Source organism: Oryzias latipes, chromosome 8 (genome assembly GCF_053564925.1).
Source record: "Oryzias latipes strain Hd-rR chromosome 8, Olatipes_Hd-rR_3.1".
Taxonomy (NCBI): Eukaryota; Metazoa; Chordata; class Actinopteri; order Beloniformes; family Adrianichthyidae; genus Oryzias; species Oryzias latipes.
Genome location: NC_136244.1, coordinates 17,416,329 through 17,436,624, shown reverse-complemented (window position 1 = coordinate 17,436,624; position 20,296 = coordinate 17,416,329). Strand labels below are relative to the sequence as shown.

The following is a 20,296-nucleotide window of genomic DNA, read 5'->3' as shown; positions in this document are numbered from 1 at the left end:
AACTCTCAGCGCGACTGCGCCGCCACATTGTTCTCTTAAACGCAGGCGGCCTCCACAGGTCTGCGTGACCTGTGCTTTAAAGCCGACTCCTGCTCTCTCCTTGGACACGTGCCCCAGACGCTTGCGTGCCCTCTGAAGAGTTGATTAATTTGGCAGGTTGGGTTAAGGTGAGCTGGTGGGCTATCTAGGACAGCATTCTTCATCTTCACCCACTTCTGCAGCAGGTGTCTGCCCCAGTTCGCAGACCATAACCTGCTGTACAATTAATGTTGTGCTCAGCCCCTTCCCCTATGTAATAAATTGGTTTATTGAACACAAATTCAACCACATATAATCTCATATTTATACACTTGAATGCCTAAATTCTCATTTTGTCCTTAATGATAGACATTAAGATTTACAAAGGATGAAACATTTAATTTAGTACTGTACATTTAATTGATCTTCCCCTGGCTGATATGTTTTAATTATACATATGGAAAGTTTGTGCTGCTCAGTAATTAGTTTATACTATTTGCCATGGGCCAAGTAAATTGTTGTGTTTTTTAGTTTTACTATTGTAGACGTAGGTTTCCCTCTGCTGGCAGCAAACCAATAATTACAGATGATGGGTTTTTTGACTGTAGTGTAGTTTCTATCCTTGTTACCAAGGTTATACAGACAACAAAATCCTGCTCACAGTCCATATAGATTTTCATGTTTTTTTGTCTTTATTTCAGGTTTTATTTGTAGTTTTTTCCTCCTTTTTATTTAACATATTTGTTATCAATTAAATCCTGTTACTTGCAGTCTGTACATTTTCATTCTTAGTGGTTTGAGGTTGTTGTATGTTTTATTTTTCTTAAATGGGGTGAAGGGTTCAATTTTTAGCCTTGTCAGCTTTTCTGGGTAAAACCAGTTTGTTGGGTTTTAAGTGACGATTGTAGACGGATGGAAGAATTTATCCATCATTTCTGCTGAGAGAAGGTTTGTCTTTTATTTATTTATTTGTTTTTAACAAAAATAATTTCTTTTATACCCTACTCAAACCATCTGTTCTCTGTTGGCTGCTGGTTCCAGAGGATCTTCATCCTTATAGAAGCAAAAGTTTCTCAGCAGATGAAAAAGCAAAGAATGTTAAATCCAGAAATTCCAGACCTACCAACAAAAAAGTTCCTAACAGGAAGAAAAATAAAAACATGAGAGAGAAACCGTGTCCTGCATCTTTGACCTCCAAAGGTCTAAAAATAAGGAGTTCCTTACAGACGTATCATCAGAATAAATGAATACCACAAAACGACTGTTAATCTACTAAAATGAGGGGTCATATCTTAAGAAAAGCATTAAATCCATCTCAGTATATTTCAGAATAGAGAAACCTCTTGGAGGTTAAGGTAAAACTTCTTCAATAGCAAAAGATGTATAGTAAAAAAAAATAATAATAGTGTGGATTTCACCAGATCACAAATATCACTTAATTTATTAAAACATAAAAGTTCTTAGAAAAGAAAAATGTGTCTAAAGTGCAGTTTATCTAAATGGAAAAAAGGCTACATCTTTTTTAGTGTTTTTAGAGCACGAAAATAAAAGCTCATCTATTTGTACATCTATATCTATCTATCTATCTATCTATCTATCTATCTATCTATCTATCTATCTATCTATCTATCTATCTATCTATCTATCTATCTATCTATCTATCTATCTATCTATCTATCTATCTATCTATCTATCTATCTATCTATCTATCTATCTATCTATCTATCTATCTATCTATCTATCTATAATTATTTTTTTGCAGTTGTTTAATTAGTGCAACATGTAAAATATCTTTAGAAATGTATTTAGTTCACATTTTCTTAACAATAACTAAATATGAAAAATATTGTCACGGAGAGGAAATCAGCTCTGTTATGCAACCGCCCAGCTCGACCCAGTAAAGTGCTAAAAACGCAGGCTGGATTCTATTTTTCAAAATAAAACCAGTTGGAAGCATGGTCAGGCTCCGAGTTGGAGCACAGCGGTCTCTGTCTTTGGATGCTTCCTGCATCCTCTGACAGCTTGACGCACCGTGCGTCGTTGCGTCTCTGCGTCGCTCTTGGAGGAGGCGTTGGCGCATCGCGCCACTGCTGACGCCCCCCCCCCCCCCTCCTCTTCCTCCTCCTCCTTCTCCTCTGCCACTCCTGCTACTGTCAGAGAAACCGGCTGACCCGCACCGAGAACGGTGCACGCACCCGACACCTGCGCCAAAGCCATCAGTCCAAGCGGCTCCCCCTGCCTCCACCCCAAAGCTCCTACTGAAACTCCCAGGATGATTAAGAACGGTCATCACCATCACCAAGTGAACGCAGGCGCCGTGAAAGACACCGCAGCGACCCCCGGTGCTGCAGGGTGCAGCCCCGAGAAGAGGAGGAGGAAGATCCGCGTGTGGTGCGATGGGTGGTGAGTTATTTATCGGATTATTTCCAGTGTGACGGGATCCAGCAAGGCTGCCTCAATCATTTGCTTCAGGCTGCTGTGCGTGAACGTGTCAGCCTCTCTTCTGCCTCCGGGACAGGCCTGCTGCAGGTCCCATCTCCCTGCTTCTTCATCACCCATGAAGGCAACGCTTTCTGTCAAAAGATGCTCTGACCTCCCAAATCTGCAACTTTAGGTCACATTTCTGAAGTCATTCATATTATAATTTCATTTATTCGGCTTCCTTGATGTTACATAATAGCATTAAAATACATTTGTTTATTACACTACCGTTACTCATAACTCATTAATGAATGAGATCTGGCTGTGGTCACAGTAAATATATGTTAAAACAGTAAATAAAGGAAACATTTGCATATTATAAATTTAACTATAAATTCAACTTAATTTGAGTGTAATTATCTATTTTCTACCTTCATGGAGGCCCAAATCCCATTCACACATGCACACATGTTCACATACTCTTCCGCCTGGAGGAATGTAGGGTTGCCCAAAAATGCATTGACACATGGACAAGCCAAGCGGGAATCGAGCCTGCAACCTTCCAATCAGAGGTTGACTGCTCCACCCCTGCGCCATAGCTACCCATCAAACTTAATGCCTTTATTATTTTTGTCTGGAGCCTAAAAGCCTAATTAACTTCTGACTGACCCCCTCTTTTTTTCATAATTTGTGAAAAAAAATCAGATTGTGTCTTTGTTTCTTGCTTTTGCAGTCAGAAAGAAGTTGGGATGCTATAGATATCCCCAAAAGACACTGTGAAAATGACTTATTATTCCTTAGTTTTTATCCATTATTATTATTATTTAAGTAAAAATACATCTGCAGAAGAATATTGAAAGTGTTTATGGTCACAAAATTCTTATAATCTTGTGTTTTTTCTGGAAAGGCTGATATATAATGACTCTAACAAAGACAAAAGCAGAGTGCCTTACAAGCTGTGATATTATATGGCCGGGGATTAGGCCCTTGCTCAAAGGCAAAGCAGTTGCAGCTTTGCAGTGCTAAACTTTAAAACCAAGAGCTTATAACCTGCAGCTCTTTGTCTTGATGACTAAAAAGTGTCTTCACAGTGACGTAGAAAAGAAAAATAAAGGATCAATTTGGGGTTAACATATTCATGGAGGGCCAGTATGGCGTCTTTAGTGTGACAGAGGCGATGAATGCACACACACTCAGAGCTGAAGTTCTGGTACACAAACAATAAAATAATATGTTTGGCAGAAATCAAATAACTAATGATCATGTTATAGATATAAACAAATAGAAGAACAAATAACTTATGTAGTGTGTTTAATGGTTTCAACCTTTTACTGCTTTGATTCCACATAGATTTAATAAGCGCTTTACATATTGTCAATAATTCTTGAAAACTCAAAGCAGGTAAGTCAGGAGCAGGAATCAAACTCTTCTGGTTTTTCACGGCTAAAATCGCGGTGTGATTGTTTCAATCCCTTATATTTATACTTAATCAAAATTACAGAAAACATTTTTTCCAGCTCATCATATCAGCATCAAGTTTTTAGATTATAATTGTCATATTTGATAAGCAGATAATTATAATTTTAAAATGGTGCCTGTTGCTTCAAAAGATATTGATAGAAAATTTTTATTTTAGGATCTGTTCTTAAAAAAATGTATAAATGTTTCCCACAAAAGTGAAAAATAAAATCTTACTTTTGGAAACTTTAAAAAAAACTCCAGAAAAATTACATAGACACTAAAAACACCATAATTAAAAATAACTCAAGTTGTTTTTGTGTTTTTTGTTTTTTTAACTCAACTCCGAGATTAAAAAACCTTTGGCAGGATTATTTTAACTCAAGAGGGAAAAAAAACTCAATAAAAGACCATAAACCATAAATAAAATGAAACCAATATATCCCCCAAAATTGAATTGCTCCAAACAGTAACCCAAAACACACCCATAAGCCAAGACTTGAGTTGAAGAAATAACCCAAGTCTTTTAAAAGTGTATCTGCAAAGTTTTTTCAATAGTTCTTTTAAGCAAAACCTGTAAATACTCCAATTTGATCTACCTGAGAGCAATAACTGATCCTTTATTTCTTATGTGGTGCATAATATTTATTAGAATTTTACTTTTTTACAAAAGTAAGGTAAGAGAACATATTGTTTTGTATAAATGACTATTTCCAGTTGAACTGAAAAACTGTGTAAAATGAAACTGTAATCTTGTTTGACAAAGACTTTTACATCAGCTTTGAGCAGAATCAGAATTTTTCCCGTATGAAGACCAGGATTATGTTTGCTTTTTCTAGTAGAATTCCTGGCATGTACGTGTGGCCGTGTGTTTGTGGACCGGTGGCATGTGTCAGAATATTTGGGATGCCGGAGTATTAGCCGGTGGGATGAGCATGCAAAGAGAACCAGTGTCAACAGCTGTCAGGTCATCATCCTCGCTCCCCCCTTTGGCCCACACCTGCCAAGCCCCGGTGTGGTTTTTGGTGCACTGCCTGCTGCAGAAAACGTCCATGCATGAAGCTTAAGGATGGACATTTCCACACTCTTCCTGGCATCCTCCTTTGTCAGCAAAGTAAAACAAGAAAACTGGGGGTGTCCTGAACAAGTCTATTTCATTTTTCTTTCTGCTGGTGAACGCTGTGGTAATTTATCACACCTCTAAATGAGAGTTTAAAGATCGTTTTCCAGAGAATCATCATCTAGGAAAAGTGTAAAGTTCACTTCCACTATCTGCTTAGATGTGCCTTGGTAAAGCAGTAAACACACCTTTTAGAGCCTCATTGGACTAAGGGTGTAGGGTTAGTTTATCTTAGTGTCCTGGTAATCAACCATAAACTACGAGTTCTTTGTATTTGTTGTGCTGCATATTACCTCTCAATCCACAGACGCCTGCTAGTTTATCCCTTTGGCGCTGTTTGGGTGTCTACTAACAGTCTCCGCTAGTGAATATTTCATAATCCAACAGTGATCCGATCATGATCTATCCCAGTGGGGGGAAAAAATAAGTAAATAAAATTTAGGTTTCATCTTTAAGCTCTAAAACCATTCTTATGGTTTAATCCAGTTCACTTCTGTGTTGTTGAGTTTTTCTTAATCTCTTGCTTTATGCCCCCCCCTGCATTCTTCTTGACCGGCTGTGTCACCTTAGAGTCTGAACAGAGGGATCTTATTTCCACAGTTTGACAACACAAGGATTCAGTGTTTACACGCTCGTGAACCTCAAAGTGACACGCCGTTTCTGTAAAGTCATAACCTCAAAGTGCGTTGGAATTCGTGTAAGTGCTATTTAAAAAAAGTGTAGCTATGATCACTTATAAGTAAAACATGTGACACAAATAAAGCAGAGCTAATACATGAAGATATACAGAAGATATACAGCAGTGTAGTTTTCCTATTATTGTTTATCGTGATTTCCTTTTGGTGGAATTTTGATTTAGATTTGAATTTGACAGAAATGAAAACATAAATGTATTATATATCTCCAATTTGCACCCAGAATAAAAAACTATTTCAAAATAATTGAGCAAATGTGCAGATAAATATTGTTAAATAACTAATTAATTATTAAACCTCGTGTTGGAAAAGCAATGAATGTTTTATGACATGTCATAGCTGCTGTCACCAAAAAAACAAACAAAACAAAATAAAAGTGTGAAGTCAGCTGTGGCAGAAGGGAGGCTAATGCCCATCACTTAACTGTTACTACGGCTAGATTTGTATGTTTTTGCTTTGTCTGGATATCTTGTCAACAAAATATAGGAAGCTGGTATTTCTTTGCAGCACAGAAAAAATGTAAATGGTTAACAAATATACAATAATTCATATAAATATAATGTTAGAATTCAAAATAATTGCAAATCTTTTCTCAAACTGATTTTCTTTTTTCAAAATAACTTTGTAATGTTCTCTTACAAGTCACCTAAAGAGAAAATGTGTTTAATTTGTCAACAAATGCCTCTGACTCTGTATGTGGTGGTCAGTATTTCTGTTGCTTAAACTTTATAAAAAAAAAAAAAAAAGAAGTTACAGTCATTGTAACAATATTGATGGTGTGTTTATGTTCTTTCTTTGCAGCTACGACATGGTGCATTATGGCCACTCCAACCAGCTACGACAGGCAAAAGCTATGGGAGATTACCTCATAGTCGGGGTGCACACAGACAGTAAGACATCAGATTATATGATTTAAAAAACAAAAAATGTTAATATACGGAAGAGCAGCATGACTTCACTTGCCCTTTACAACTTTGATTATCAGTTAATGCATTTAGTTTTGCAATCAGTTTGGGATTGTTTTTTTTCTGGAGCGATTATAAACATTCCAAAGTTGAGTTGCTAGAAAACATTGCACAACGATAAAGGTGTGACACTTTCAAAATGTAGTTTCTAGCTGCAGATATGATTACAATTATCCACCTTTCCCATCTTAATGAATACCCAGTTTTACATTCAGGTGCAGGTCTCCTACACATCTTGTTATTTAGGAGTTTTATTTGCTTTGGTAATTATTTTACATAATTTTCATCTTTAGACTGTCAATTTTTTTTTAAATTAGTAAGAAGAAACATGATCTTTGCGATCGATGTTTAAGTTAACTTGAAAAAGGACATTAAAATGCTTGTGATTGGCCACAGATTAGATGAATAAACTACCATAGTTTTTATTTTATTTAATTTTTTATTGTTGGAACCACAATGGAATCTCCCAAAGGAGGTTATCTATGATTGATTTAATTAGAACTTTTAATATACTAAACACAAAAAGTCTTCAAAGGATCAGGCTATATATATATACAAGGAACAACAGAAAATAATAAATCAAATTATTTGTTTTGCAAAACATGTAATTCTCAGGGTTTGACAACATTTGGGGTGGAGATGGCTTTGAATCAGTTTTTTATGTTTTTTCCCCCCAATTATCAATAATTCAGAGGTTGTTGTTGTTGTTTTTAAGGTGAGATTTCAAAGCACAAGGGTCCACCTGTCTTCACCCAGGAGGAGAGATACAAAATGGTACGAGCCATAAAATGGGTGGATGAAGTTGTGGAAGGGGCTCCTTATGTCACCACTCTTGAGACACTTGACAAATACAACTGTGATTTCTGCGTGCATGGAGGTACTGTCCACACAGGCTCATAAATGTACTCCAATCCTAAATCACACGGGACAAGTGAGAGATGACGGAGTTTCTGCTCTTTGCAGATGACATAACTTTAACTGTGGATGGGAAAGATACATACGAGGAAGTGAAGAAGTCAGGGCGCTACAGGTGAGCTGCCATAATACAGGTAAGCAGAATGTAATGCTGACAAGTAGGCATGATGCAATGTGTAATTGCAGGGAGTGTAAGAGGACCCAGGGAGTGTCAACCACAGATTTGGTGGGCAGGATGCTGCTAATGACCAAAGCACACCACAGCAACATAGTAAGTCTCTTCACAAGTCTTTCTGTGTGCCTGCAGCTTCAATTTAAACCTAAATGTGCTCTCTTTGCTTGCAGGACAGTTCGGACTATAAGCAGCATACAGATAACTTCGGAAAGGTAAATCTAAAATGTCATGCCCCCCTCACCCTCACATAAAATCCTCAGTTTATATGAAGTCAAGCCAGAAGGCTTTGAATAATGGTCACAAATATTTTAAAGTTCCCTTTTGAAGCCTTTCTTTTTTCAAATACCTCTTCTCAACACTGGGTGGCAGTGATGTAGCATCGACATAGCCTGCTATTATTGTTCAACATTTTTTTTTTCTGACCATGCTTGTTTTCTTGGGATATTCTTAGAAGGGCCACAGTCCCTGGACGGGAGTATCTCAGTTCCTTCAGACTTCCCAGAAGATCATCCAGTTTGCCTCAGGCCAGGAGCCTCAGCCGGGAGACACCATCATCTATGTGGCAGGAGCCTTTGACCTTTTTCGTATCCTTAGAGAAACTGAAGTTTTTAATGATGTAACAAGCTTTTGCGGTTTTGAAATATGTATATTTTAAAAAGCTATCTTTTTTATTGATCAAAATACTCTACTTCAGACTGATTAGTGGAGTTTTTCCCTTCAGATTTGACGTGAAAAAGACTCAATGTTCAGAGTTTATCTTTAAAATGCTCCATCCTCTTTGACTCTTGCCCTGTCAGACATTGGTCATGTGGACTTCCTGGAAGCAGTGCACAAGCTTGCAGAAAATCCATACATCATAGTGGGCTTGCACTTTGATCAGGTGATACTTTTTCCCACCTTAAAGATGTGTTTCCCTTCTCTTCTGAGAGGCTCATGGAGATTTTTATTACCTATTTTCAGGAGGTGAATCGCTACAAAGGGAAGAACTACCCCATTATGAATATCCATGAGAGAACACTCAGCGTGCTGGCTTGTCGAGTGCGTTTTGTCAGTAAAGTTTTGCCTGTTTATTGCATTTGCTCTTAAAGCTTTGTCTTCCTTTTCTGTCTTACAGTATGTATCAGAAGTTGTGATTGGTGCACCCTTTGCAGTCACTAAAGACCTTATTGACCATTTGAGGGTAACTGCAGTCAAAAGTTATTCGCTTTTTTTCTTGGTGTCCCATGGTGTTTAGTTGTGGGTCCTTTTATGTTTGCAGGTGGATCTTGTTTGCCACGGGAAGACAGAAATATATCCTGACAAGGATGGATCTGACCCATATGCTGTAAGTGTCTTTCTATTGCTTTCATTTTTTAGAAAAATGATTTCTAAAAGCAGAAAGGTTTGAGTTTTTTTTTTCTCTCCAGGAGCCTAGAAGGAAGGGGATCCTGCGTATGGTTGATAGTGGAAACAGCCTCACAACAGATGCCATTGTGCAAAGGATCATCAAAAACAGGTTAAAAAAAACAAAAAAACAAAACATCTAAATGTACAACTGAAAGAACAGATTATAAATCTTTTTTTGTAATCTAGGCTGCTGTTTGAGACAAGGAATCAGAAGAAGGAGGCCAAAGAGATCGCTGTGATCCAAGCAATGAAGCAACAAGAAGAGGAAAAGACTAAAGAACGAGCCCAGGCTGTGCTCTAAGCACTACCACTACATCTGTTAACTTGACACTGACATGCCTACCTTATAGAACTCCACTTCCGTGAAATCAACAGTTAATCTGTCTTACTATAGGATTTTTTGTTTTGTTTTTGGATTTTTTAAATTCCTCAAGTATGTCTTCTAGAGGAATTTGCCTTAAACAAAATAAATACTTTGAGTAGTAGAAACAAACAAGCTTGAAATGTTTGTTTTGCCCAACAGCAAATCAATGTTGTGTATCTACTAAATTATAGAGATGATAAACTACTACAGGACTTGAGGAGATCTCCCCGATTGTCTCTGGACATAATGTACACAACAATTATTTTAAAAACTGTCCTGTTTTAAAAGGAGTTTCTACTTTTTGTAGCCTAAAAAGGCACATTCTGGGGACCTCAAAGTTATGCGTAATGAGTGAAATTGTTTTTTTTAAATAAATTCTTTGAAATATTGACACCACTGTGAAAAAAAAGGCATTGATGTCATGACAGCTGTATGCACAAATGTTGTGTTTGTGTAAAATGGACTTAAATTATAGATAGTTTAGTTAGTTATGCACAAAAATATATAGAACATGTAATATAAAAAAGTATAAACATAATCCTATGATATACACACACATATATATAAAAATATACATTTTTATGTAGAAATATATTTTGATCACCTCCTTCTAAACATGTTTAGACGGTTTCATGTATATTAAAAGCATAACACTCTATGTTGAAATTATTGTAGGCTTTGATCTATATGTTACTGACAAGAAAATGTAGAAAACGATTGGATTGTGATGTATGATTGCTAATAAAATAACATAGTGAAACTTTTTGTCCTTTTTTTCGGCTTGTTGTTAGATTTAGTTGCAATGTGAAATAGTTTATAGGTTATGAGGGTAACTTTTAAAGACAATCCTGAAAAAAACCCAGTAATTTACCTATTGTTTGAATTACTTGTTACAAAATGAAAGTATATTTTTCTGCAATATCGATGAAAGCTTGGTAATTCATTTTTTAAACTTTTATTTTGAAAGTACCTGAGGTTTGCACCTGCAGGTTATTTAACTAATTATCAGTTTCCAGGTTTTGCTGCTTTGAAAGTGTAACAAAGATGAAGTGAAGACATCCTAAAATTATCATCTGTGGACTATTTCCACTGGAAAATAAAGGACAAGGCAGGCATTAAAGTAAACAGCACTGACAGGATGTTTTGTTGTTTGAACGTGTTCCCACTGCAGGTAGAGGAAAAGCACAAAAACATCTGCTTTATTTCAAAATCAGTTTAATTTTTGACCTAACTGCCTTAAACGTAGTTTTCAGCAGCTAAGATTTATTTTGAACGTCTAAGCTTTGTACTCTTACATATTTAAATTTATTTAGCATTATCCTGTTTCTAATAATGATCAAATTAAGGATTTTTTATACCCATGATTTTTTTATTAAAATTTCATATATTCTTAATACAATCTGCACATGTTTTGTGATGAAATATTTGGCCTTTTCTCTCAGATCTGCATGGGAATGTGCCCGGACATCTCAGAGGAGGATAAAAGAGCAAAGATTCAAAGCAGCAAAATAGAACAAGCCCTTAATGAGCATGCCAGAGCTGAGATAAACACAGTGAAAATCCTTTTACTCGGTAATATTTACATTTCTTTTATCCTTTTAATCAAGTACTTTCCTTGTCCGGTTCAATAGTTTTGTTTGTGAACCAGGTGCTGCAGAGAGTGGAAAAAGTACAGTGATCAAACAGATCAAGATAATCCACAGCAATGGTTTTTCCAAAGAGGAGCTCTCTAGTTTCAAGGTTGTGGACACTTGGAAAAAAAGTAACTATGTCAAAAGGGAAGATGTCTGGTATAACTAACAAAATGTTCATTTTAAAGCCCGCAGTATTGGACAATCTGCTAACCTCAATGAAGATTGTTTTACGAGGAATGGGAAAGCTGAGGATCAATCTTGCAAATCAAAAGAACAAGGTGAGAACAAAAAAAACAAAAAACTTGTCCTCTCTTTAGTCCACCTTTGTTGGAGTTTCATTTTATGACACTAGATGTCACTCTTTGTCAATAATCTGCAAATGAATCCAGACTTCAGGATACATTCATCCATAGTACGTTGGTAAATTGCACCTTTGGGTGCAGTCATCCTTAAGTTTGCTTTCTCTTAGCAAACACATGTTGAGTCTTGATGCAAAAGGCAGACTTCATTACAGTTGAAACCTCTCTAATCCAAACAACTTGTGGGGAAATATTTAACTGCTTTCAGCTCCTTTTAAGCTTCTCTTACAAAAAAATCATTTGTTTCAAAGTCTTATTTTTAAATGTTTTATCCCTGTCAGGTGCATGCATGCTCCATTTTGTCCTGCAGCCAGTGCTTGGGCGAGGACCAAGAGCTGCACCCCTTCATCGCTCATGCTTTCTGTGCACTGTGGGCCGACCTAGGGGTGAAGGTGGCGGCAGCCAGAGGTTACGAGTTCCAGCTGAACGACTCTGCACTTTAGTGAGTATTCTCTCACCTTAAGTGATTTAGATTGCACAACCCTCCCAATTACGACTGGTGATGGAAATGTCAAGGATAATTGCCCGGTTAGCAGTGTGTCGTCACACCTTTTCCATTGCAGTGTAACGGTGAAGGTGGTGCTGAGAAGAGCTCAGTCAGGAAATGATTTGTGACATTTGTGAAAGGAGAAGCTTAATTAGAATCACATTAAAAAAAATGTAAAACTGTTTGCAGACATCCATGTGGATGGGAAATGAGGTGGAGGAGATGAAACTGGCAACATCAAAGAGTGGATTTACATGAGGCTTAATATAAATCCATTATATGATTCTTTTTTTCATGTTTTTATTATTATACTCTTTTCCAAATCAAACATCAGTACTTTTGAATTACGATAAAGGAATTCTAAAGAATGGTAACTGCATTTTTTTTAAACATTAACCATGTGGTTGTAGATCATGCTATGAAATGTCTGATTAGACCTTTGAGTAGAAAACTCAATAGTTGTTGGTCATTAATGTTAAGCATTGTGCAACAATCTTTATGTTCCTTAAAGTGTCTGTCCTCCAGAATTAACGCACAGAAGATTCAAATTTAACCTAATTGATAACTTTGCACCTTTACCGAACATACTTAAAACATTTGTCTAATTTTCACTGCTTTTAAAATTCGAATGTTTTCCCCCTCGACTAATTCTACTACACATCTTCCCAGTTTTTCTAGTTGAGCATAAACGGATGATAATGTTTCTAAAATCTTTTTTTTAATTTTTCATCTTGAAGATTAGATCACATCTTTTAACTGAAGTGCTTTTACGTGTTTCTGTATTTTGGCCAGTATGCATGAAAACTTGAATTTTATTTAACTAGAGGTATTGAAGAGTTGAATAAAACTATTTTTTTGCTTTATTTCTCCAACTTCTACTCCAAAATCTGCTTTTAACTGTTTATAAAAATGAACCAAAGAAGCTTTTACCTGCAAACCTTTTGTTTCTGCGTGCCAGAAAAGGAGCCGTTTGGATTTGTTGGGCATGTTTGCGTCATGAATTTTTTTTTTTGTTCATCATCTCAATGGACATGTAGACAATTTTTTTGTCTGTAGGCTAGCCAAGATTTGTGACTCAATTTATTCTCTGCAGCCAGTAGCTGTTAAAAAAAATAAACAAATTATAGTTTGGTAGAAAATACTCAAGAATGAATGCATTTTATTTGCATTCCTTTAGATTAATTATAAAGAGGAAAGAATCATACTTCTGATATTTGCTGACAAAGTTACTTAAAGGATACTTCTCTTAGTTTAGAATGCATTTTTACATTATAATGTGGAAATTACTTAAACTTAAACTAATATTTTGCTATTTTTGATGTCTAAAATATTCAAGATCAACTTTATTAATCCCCAAAGGGAAATTTAGTCATTAATATATTTAGTAAAATATATAGTTTTTCTTTAAGAAAATCTTGTCTTCAAATGAACACTGAATAAATTGACACACTTATCTCTTAGGCAACAGGGAATCGATTTATCAAGATAAAATCTACTCCAGGTGCTCAGACTGAACAAGATGGAGGTGTGACAGCTTCATTATTGGAACTCAATGAAGCTGGGAGCCGCAGGATTATATGAAACTCGCCAAGCTCTCTTTCAGCGTTTTCATTCTGCTCGACCCTGCATTGATTTCTACCTCCAGAAATGTTGGAGTAGAGTTCGTCGTGACACACTTGACTCCCCCAAGCCCCCAAACGTGTCAAATGACTTTTGATACTTGTGTAGGCATGAACTCAGCGTCTAATGTCACTAAAAGTAAATTTAATGGCATACAAGCCTTTCTGGCGATGACTATTTATTAGTCATCAAATCATTTATTCCCTCCTTTAAAGTAACGGTGGAAAAAAAATCTTCCTTTTGTTAAGCTTACATTGGAATTCACTAACACGAAAAAATCAGTTGCAAGGTGTTGAGCTGGTGAAGTAGATTCTGTACTGCCGTGTTACCTTTCAGCAAATGTCAAACTTTAATGACGTTTTTTTTTTCCTCTAACATTGCAAATGCGTCCAAGTTTGTTTGAGACAATGTGCTGTTGAACTGGTGATTGCCAATTCCCATTTTTAGAGTTTGGAGGAAAATTTGTAGCAATAGTCGGTGGTGGTGGATTTTACAATCTGCTCTTTTTTTTTAATTCAAATTTAAAACTATTGGGAGAATATTGCTGTTAAATATCTGACAAATTTACAAGACACAAAGAACCTATACATTTCTTTAAAGATTTCCATCTAATCTAATTATTTACATGAGAACTGTTCTTACTTAAGGAATACTATTGAAACATTTGGAATATTGTTATTAATATTAATATTTAATATACTGGAACATGCTCTAAATTTTTTGTGACAAGCCGTCCTTGATTACCTCCAAATACGCTGAATTAGTTTAATTGTTGTTCAGATCATTTTACCTGGAACAACTGGCAAAAAATAGGAAGCTTTGCTTTCCAAACACTCTTTCGAGTGAGGAAAGACATGCTGCTTCAGTTAACGTTACTTTTTTTTAATTGGGGGGCGGGGGGGAGATACATTTTAATATATACCAATAAGATTTAGCTATTGTATGTATTGGTTTTGGGGTCCTTTACAATTAAATTGACCCTTAAATCTAACCTCTGAATAGAGTCAAAATAAAAGTGCATCCATTTAGACCTTCACACTTGCTGACCTAGTTAAATCCTCATTTACCGTTATGTGCTTTTGTTTTATGATCCTGGCATGGCTGTAGCCTGTCTTTATTTTTATTTTATTTTTTGCAATGACCAAAAATGTGTAGAACAGTTCTTCTTATTGCTAGAAAGTATTTTTTTTTTTTAATATAACCTTCAGGGATTGTTGCATTTAAACCTCAAAGCAGGTGTTGCAGGACGTTGACTGTTACATTCCCACAGTAAATAACGAGGAACATGCAACTGAAACAAAGACAGACAATAGGAAAATCTACAAAAATCAGAAACTGAATGCATCTGTTCGGAGTAATTTGTTTTTTCTTCCTTCTTTTAGCTTTTTTGAAAACATCAGTCGCATCATCGCTCCCAATTATGTTCCTACTGAGACGGATGTTCTGCGAGTCAGAGTGCGGACTTGTGGGATCATTGAAACACAGTTTCAAGTTAATGAAATGACATTTCGGTAAGATTCATAACAAGGGCTGATCTGAACTGCCTCAACACCCACAGTATTAGCTTAAAGCTTGCTTTGACATTTATATTAATTTTTTTTCATTTTGATTCAGTTTTTTTGTTCTTAAATGAAATTATTGACAATTATTAACATACATGCTCAAGTAAAACACACATTTTATTTGATATTTGTGATATTTTAATGTTAAAATAATTAATAACACCTTTTTAAAACTGCACAGTGATATAGATCTGTCAGTTTTCTTTTGCGTAACCCTTTCAAATCAGGAGGCATTAGCTGTTAAAGGTGGGATTCCAATTGATCAGAGCAGGTCTGATCCACTTTGTCAATCTGTCAAGAGTTTAAAAACAAACAGCTTAATTTCTTTTTCCTTTTCCATAATGACTTTGGCAATTACACTTGTGGTTGAAGGACTATCTGGCTTATTTCCCCCCCGTCAGTCTTTCCGTCTGCCTTTTCATCTCAAATGAAAGCTGAACAGCTCTGGGTTGAGGCGGCAGCTTCCTGTGGAGGAATCAGATTTAAAATATTGATGACCTCATTCTGCCTGGTTATCCAAGAGTATTAACTTATGTATGGATAAATCATAACTTACTGAGAATCCACCACTTTTTTGTCTTTTGTCTGTTCACGTCCATGAGTGTTATTGCTTGTGATGTAAAATTAGAAAGTTTCTCAGTTTATTTGTGGCATATTTAGATGAGATGTTGAACGTTAGAAATGCTGATTTATTATTTTTAACTTAAACACATGTATTGGACTGTCTTTTTTGCATGACACTTAAGAGAAAATACGCATTTGAATCTTTAATCCTTTAGTGCTTTACAGTTTTTCTGATGAAATTCAGCATCATGTCATCATGGTTTTAACATTCCATATGTTGTTTCAACTTCAATTTCATAGTTTTTCCTTGTCAAAAACCTAATGTCACTGGGTGTGACTGTAGTTAAAGTGAGTTTTCTTTTCTTCTTTGCATAAACTCCGACTGTGGGTTCAGTTAACACTTATTGTCCCACAGCTTGTAGAATCGGACTCCTGACCCAGAGGATAAATGCCTCATTGCCAGTGACATGAAAGTGGAGCAATCTTGCACCTGCAGCCTCTTTTGTTCAAATGGAAACTCATTACCTGTGTCATCAGGACCCTTGGCTTCACTATGTGCCAGCTCATAGGCTGAGAAAGATATTTCCAATACTTAACATGATGGGAATTGTTCAATGCCACATAATTGTAGCGACACCTTCTAATTGGATTAAAAGCCCAACTTGTATTCAAGATTAACTCAGTATTTAAAGACAGATCTTGTCTTGTTGTCTCTCCAGTTCATTGTATTTGCTCTTGAATTAATCTTGATCTTTATCCTTATCTGCAAACAGGTTGTATGATGTTGGTGGTCAGCGAGGTGAAAGAAGGAAGTGGCTGAACTGCTTTGACTCCGTTCATGCTGTGCTGTTTGTTGTGGCCCTCAGCAGCTTTGATTTGAAGTTGATGGAGGATCCTTCAGTGGTATGTCTTTCAAAATTTGGTTGGAAATTCACAGTAAACAGAATTAAGCTTCATATTTACATCCTTGCATTCTAACATCAGAGTCGGCTTCAGGAAAGTCTTCAGCTTTTTTCATCGGTCTGCACCAACACACTCTTTCAGAAAATCTCCCTGGTGAGTTTGTTGAAAAGATGACGGTCAATCTGGAAATGTGGTTCACGGTTGTGTTCATTGAATGCCACACAGTTTAAACTAATCCAAACACAGGAACATTTTACTAAACTGTTATTTTAAACAATTTTTTCTTTTTTTAAAGAGATATCTACAGCCCATTCAACTGCCAATACAATAAGATTATGACCCATAACCCATATGTCATCCTGGGTTCTTAATCTAAATGAAACATTAGTGTGTAATTACATTCTGTTTTTATTCTTGGTTGATTCTTTCCTTTAATGTTTTAGTGAAAGTGGATGTTGTTATATGATATAGAATAGATGAGTAAACAGTCTAACAAGATTGAAAAAATACTTTTTTTTTATACATTTGTATTAATGTGTTTTTATACATCCTATAGATTTTATTCCTGAACAAAATGGATCTTTTCCATAAGAAAATCCTACATTCTGGAAGACACTTGAGATTTTACCTTTCTAGCTATAAAGGTAATTTACATTTTAAAACCTTTTTTAGGAATCGTAACCATTTAAGAGATTTTTTTCCTGAAATCTGAAATTTCAATGTTTCAGCTCAAAAACTTGTCTGTCTGCATCTCTAGGAGCTGATGGTGATGTGGATGCTGCTGCCTGTCACATCACAGATTTGTTTTTTGCATGTAACAATTTTGACAGGCCAATTTACCACCACTTCACCACCGCCACAAACACTGCAAACGTACAGGTGGTCCTCCATGTGGTCCTTAATCAGATTATCGAGGGGAATCTTGCAGCTTTCCAGCCGTTTTAGGTCTCACAGCTTTTATTCATTTATTTATTCATAATTTGCCTTTTTAAAATTTTTCATCTCTTTGTTTTTATTAAAAATTTGTCAACTTTTTGTGTTTGTCTGTGATTTCTACATATTGTAGGTAAAATACTTTTTGCTGGTTGGAATTGTTTTTACTGTTTTTGTTTTTCTTGATCACGCCAAAGTAAAGTTTTAAGAACAAATGTCCCCATCTTTAACCTGTAGTGTTAAGAACCACACAATACATGCTTTCAGATTTTGCATTTTCAACAAGCTTTTTTTTATTAATGAAATTACAGCTCACATATGTACATTCATCCACAGCTTTTGCAGTTTAGGTGTTTTAAAAGCTTTTGCCCATAAAATCAATACACCAGGTAAAATGGTACATGGAAAAAGTTACAACTTCCATCCAGAACATTGCTCTCCTTAATTCTAACACTTTGTTTCATGTTGTTATATATAACTTGAATTCGCCTCCATCATCCATCAACGTTGCTGGTGTCTCAGTCTCCTGCACAGTCCAAAGAATCCAGGGAGAGGAAGACATCTGCTTTGCATTTAAATGATCCCTTGATTTCTTGGGACAATTCGCAGCTCTGCAGGTTTGGTGTAATGTCCTTGAGGCAAATGGGCTATTTGTAGAGAATGAAGACAAAAAAAAGGCATTTCACAAGTAAAAGCATTGTTGACTTCATAAACTGTATGGGCTTCATAGTGAAAAGACACTCAAATATCACATTAAAATCCACTAAGTGTATAAATGAAAATGTAAAAGTGAGTCATTTTGTTCTAATGTGCAGTTTTACTACAACTGTGATTAAAAGTTAATGAACCTAATAAAACTATAATTTCATGGTCTTTATGGAGTGCTTAAAAACTGAAAATGGTCAAATTTTATACAGATTAATGTTTTTTACGGTATTTCTACTCTACAAAGACATTATTTTATAGGATGTTCTTGCAGTATTTTTACAATAACTTGATTAAAAATGATGTCAATACTAAATGGATCATTCTCTCGTCTATCATAAACAAATAATTAGAGATTAAAGCTGTCCAGTTCTAATTGTGTAATCTCAGGATGCTGAGTGTACACATGGTGCTGAAGTGACAGCTCCTTTGCTTTTGAAACCCAGCAAGTAGTTTCACAATCTGTTTGTTCTCACCTAATGGGAAAAAAGGTTGTCTCCAGCTAAATGTTCGGAGTTGAGTTATTGAAAAAAAATAATACATACCATGGTTTTGAGGATGGAGTTGTGAGAAATCAGATCAGACAACACGCTGTTGATCTCCGTCTCGCCGCTGTCTGACGGGCTTTCCTCCCTCCTGACGTGCGGTGACCTCCGGATCCCGGACAGCAAACCGGACGCCCTGCCCACGGAGTAGTAGCTGGGACCGGCCACCTGCTTGTACCATGCCTCTGACGGACTGCAAACTGCCAGCACAGCAATAACTGCGAAGGAGAGGTGAAGTTTGGGCTGCATCTCCGTGTCCGGTGTGCGCTTTAGAGGCTCAGTGGAAACGGCTGTGTGCTCTCATCCAGCTGTCCAAGCGAGCTTTTATAGAGCCCTGCACTCCCCCTCCCAACCCCAACCCTCATCTGTTTAACAGAGGACGGGGGGGACGTCAAAGTGAGTCTCATTCACACCCTATAGAAATTGTGGCCTCTGGAAGGCTTCTTTAAAGGCTTTGTTTGTGTTGTTGTGCGGCAGCTGTCAAGGGCAAAAAAAGACTTTTTCTGTCCTGCAAAAACACAAACACTACTTTCTGCAGTAAGAAATTGACTTTAATGATGGCTACTTTCACAAAAAAATGCATTTTATAATATCAAATCTGACACTATTTGTGCAAATTTTAATCTAAATTTGACCAAAAACTGATGATAAACAGTAAAAATGTCTCTTTGCTTTATGTTTTCATCTTAAAGGGAATAAAAACTGAATTCATAAGCAATACTTCAATCTTTTTTTTTTTTATAAAGTTGGGTCTGGTACCTGAGGATGATCACAGTTATGATTTGTTACAGAAGTGACATGTTGATTCTTTCTATTGATCAATCTGTGTATTAATCCATTTTCCTTTGCAAGTCCTTAGCTGGGGGGTAAAAGAGCTTCCACAGCCTGGATTTATCACTCCTCTGCCCACTTCTGTGTGGAATTTTTCCAGAAACTCCTCAACTGGAGGTTTTTTTTTTAGTTTTTTTTTTTAGAAATTGTGATGGTAGGATGTTTGGATCAACGGGCTCCTTAAAACCTTGTTCCAAAGATACATACAGCTATTTTCTGCTGCTAGAATATTGTAAACTCAACCCTGTTGGCAATTATGTAAACTCATGAGAAGGTGAGATCTGAAATAAATGTGAATCAGCAAGAAAAGCCTTTGCAGACACAAACGACGCTCAATCAATCTGCTCAGTCTGATCCATGTATGTGTGTTCAGTAAACACTCAAATCATATGGAGTCTTGGCACACAGTAAATGATTATTTTGTTTAATGTGTCAATAGTTATCATTTTACAAATTGCCCTTTTCAATGTTAGAAACCAATCTGCAAATAGATGAGGACAAAAAGAGAAGGGGATTGAGTGTGGGAGTGGGCTGCTGTGAGTGCTCTTTGTGTTGGGGCTTTGTGGTTCAGACTGCAGAGACTTTGAGCAGACAGATGCATAATTATTGGACTGTGATGTTTCTAACTGGTTTCCT

At 36.3% G+C, this 20,296-nt stretch overlaps 3 protein-coding genes across 4 annotated transcripts; 2 read left to right on the top strand and 1 right to left on the bottom strand.

Annotated features, from left to right (window-relative positions):
* Positions 1–2,150: 2,150 nt before the first annotated feature.
* Positions 2,151–10,277, top strand: LOC101172414 (ethanolamine-phosphate cytidylyltransferase). The gene is made up of 13 exons (XM_004071416.5): positions 2,151–2,421; positions 6,514–6,602; positions 7,393–7,554; positions 7,641–7,707; positions 7,779–7,863; positions 7,938–7,979; positions 8,219–8,351; positions 8,565–8,647; positions 8,728–8,805; positions 8,882–8,947; positions 9,026–9,091; positions 9,174–9,262; positions 9,340–10,277. Exons 1-13 carry the CDS (start codon positions 2,291–2,293, stop codon positions 9,452–9,454), a joined length of 1,206 nt encoding a protein of 401 aa, XP_004071464.1. The 5' UTR covers positions 2,151–2,290; the 3' UTR covers positions 9,455–10,277.
* A 224-nt stretch (positions 10,278–10,501) lies between these two features.
* LOC101174025 (guanine nucleotide-binding protein G(o) subunit alpha) lies at positions 10,502–17,681 on the top strand. Of its 2 annotated transcripts, none has more exons than XM_011478160.4 (10): positions 10,502–10,688; positions 10,960–11,089; positions 11,166–11,257; positions 11,337–11,429; positions 11,792–11,952; positions 15,000–15,128; positions 16,517–16,646; positions 16,728–16,799; positions 17,203–17,290; positions 17,404–17,681. In XM_011478160.4, the coding sequence occupies exons 1-10, from the start codon at positions 10,656–10,658 to the stop codon at positions 17,589–17,591; spliced, it is 1,116 nt and encodes a 371-aa protein (XP_011476462.1). In that variant the 5' UTR covers positions 10,502–10,655; the 3' UTR covers positions 17,592–17,681. The 2 variants fall into 2 exon arrangements, with proteins under 2 accessions (XP_011476462.1, XP_004071704.2); XM_004071656.5 differs by having other exon boundaries at positions 10,516–10,637.
* A 162-nt stretch (positions 17,682–17,843) lies between these two features.
* On the bottom strand, positions 17,844–19,128 carry LOC105354556 (neuropeptide B). Its single transcript, NM_001308979.1, has 2 exons — positions 18,830–19,128; positions 17,844–18,226 (listed from the first exon to the last, which is right to left on the bottom strand). The coding sequence occupies exons 1-2, from the start codon at positions 19,076–19,078 to the stop codon at positions 18,098–18,100; spliced, it is 378 nt and encodes a 125-aa protein (NP_001295908.1). The 5' UTR covers positions 19,079–19,128; the 3' UTR covers positions 17,844–18,097.
* Positions 19,129–20,296: the final 1,168 nt, after the last annotated feature.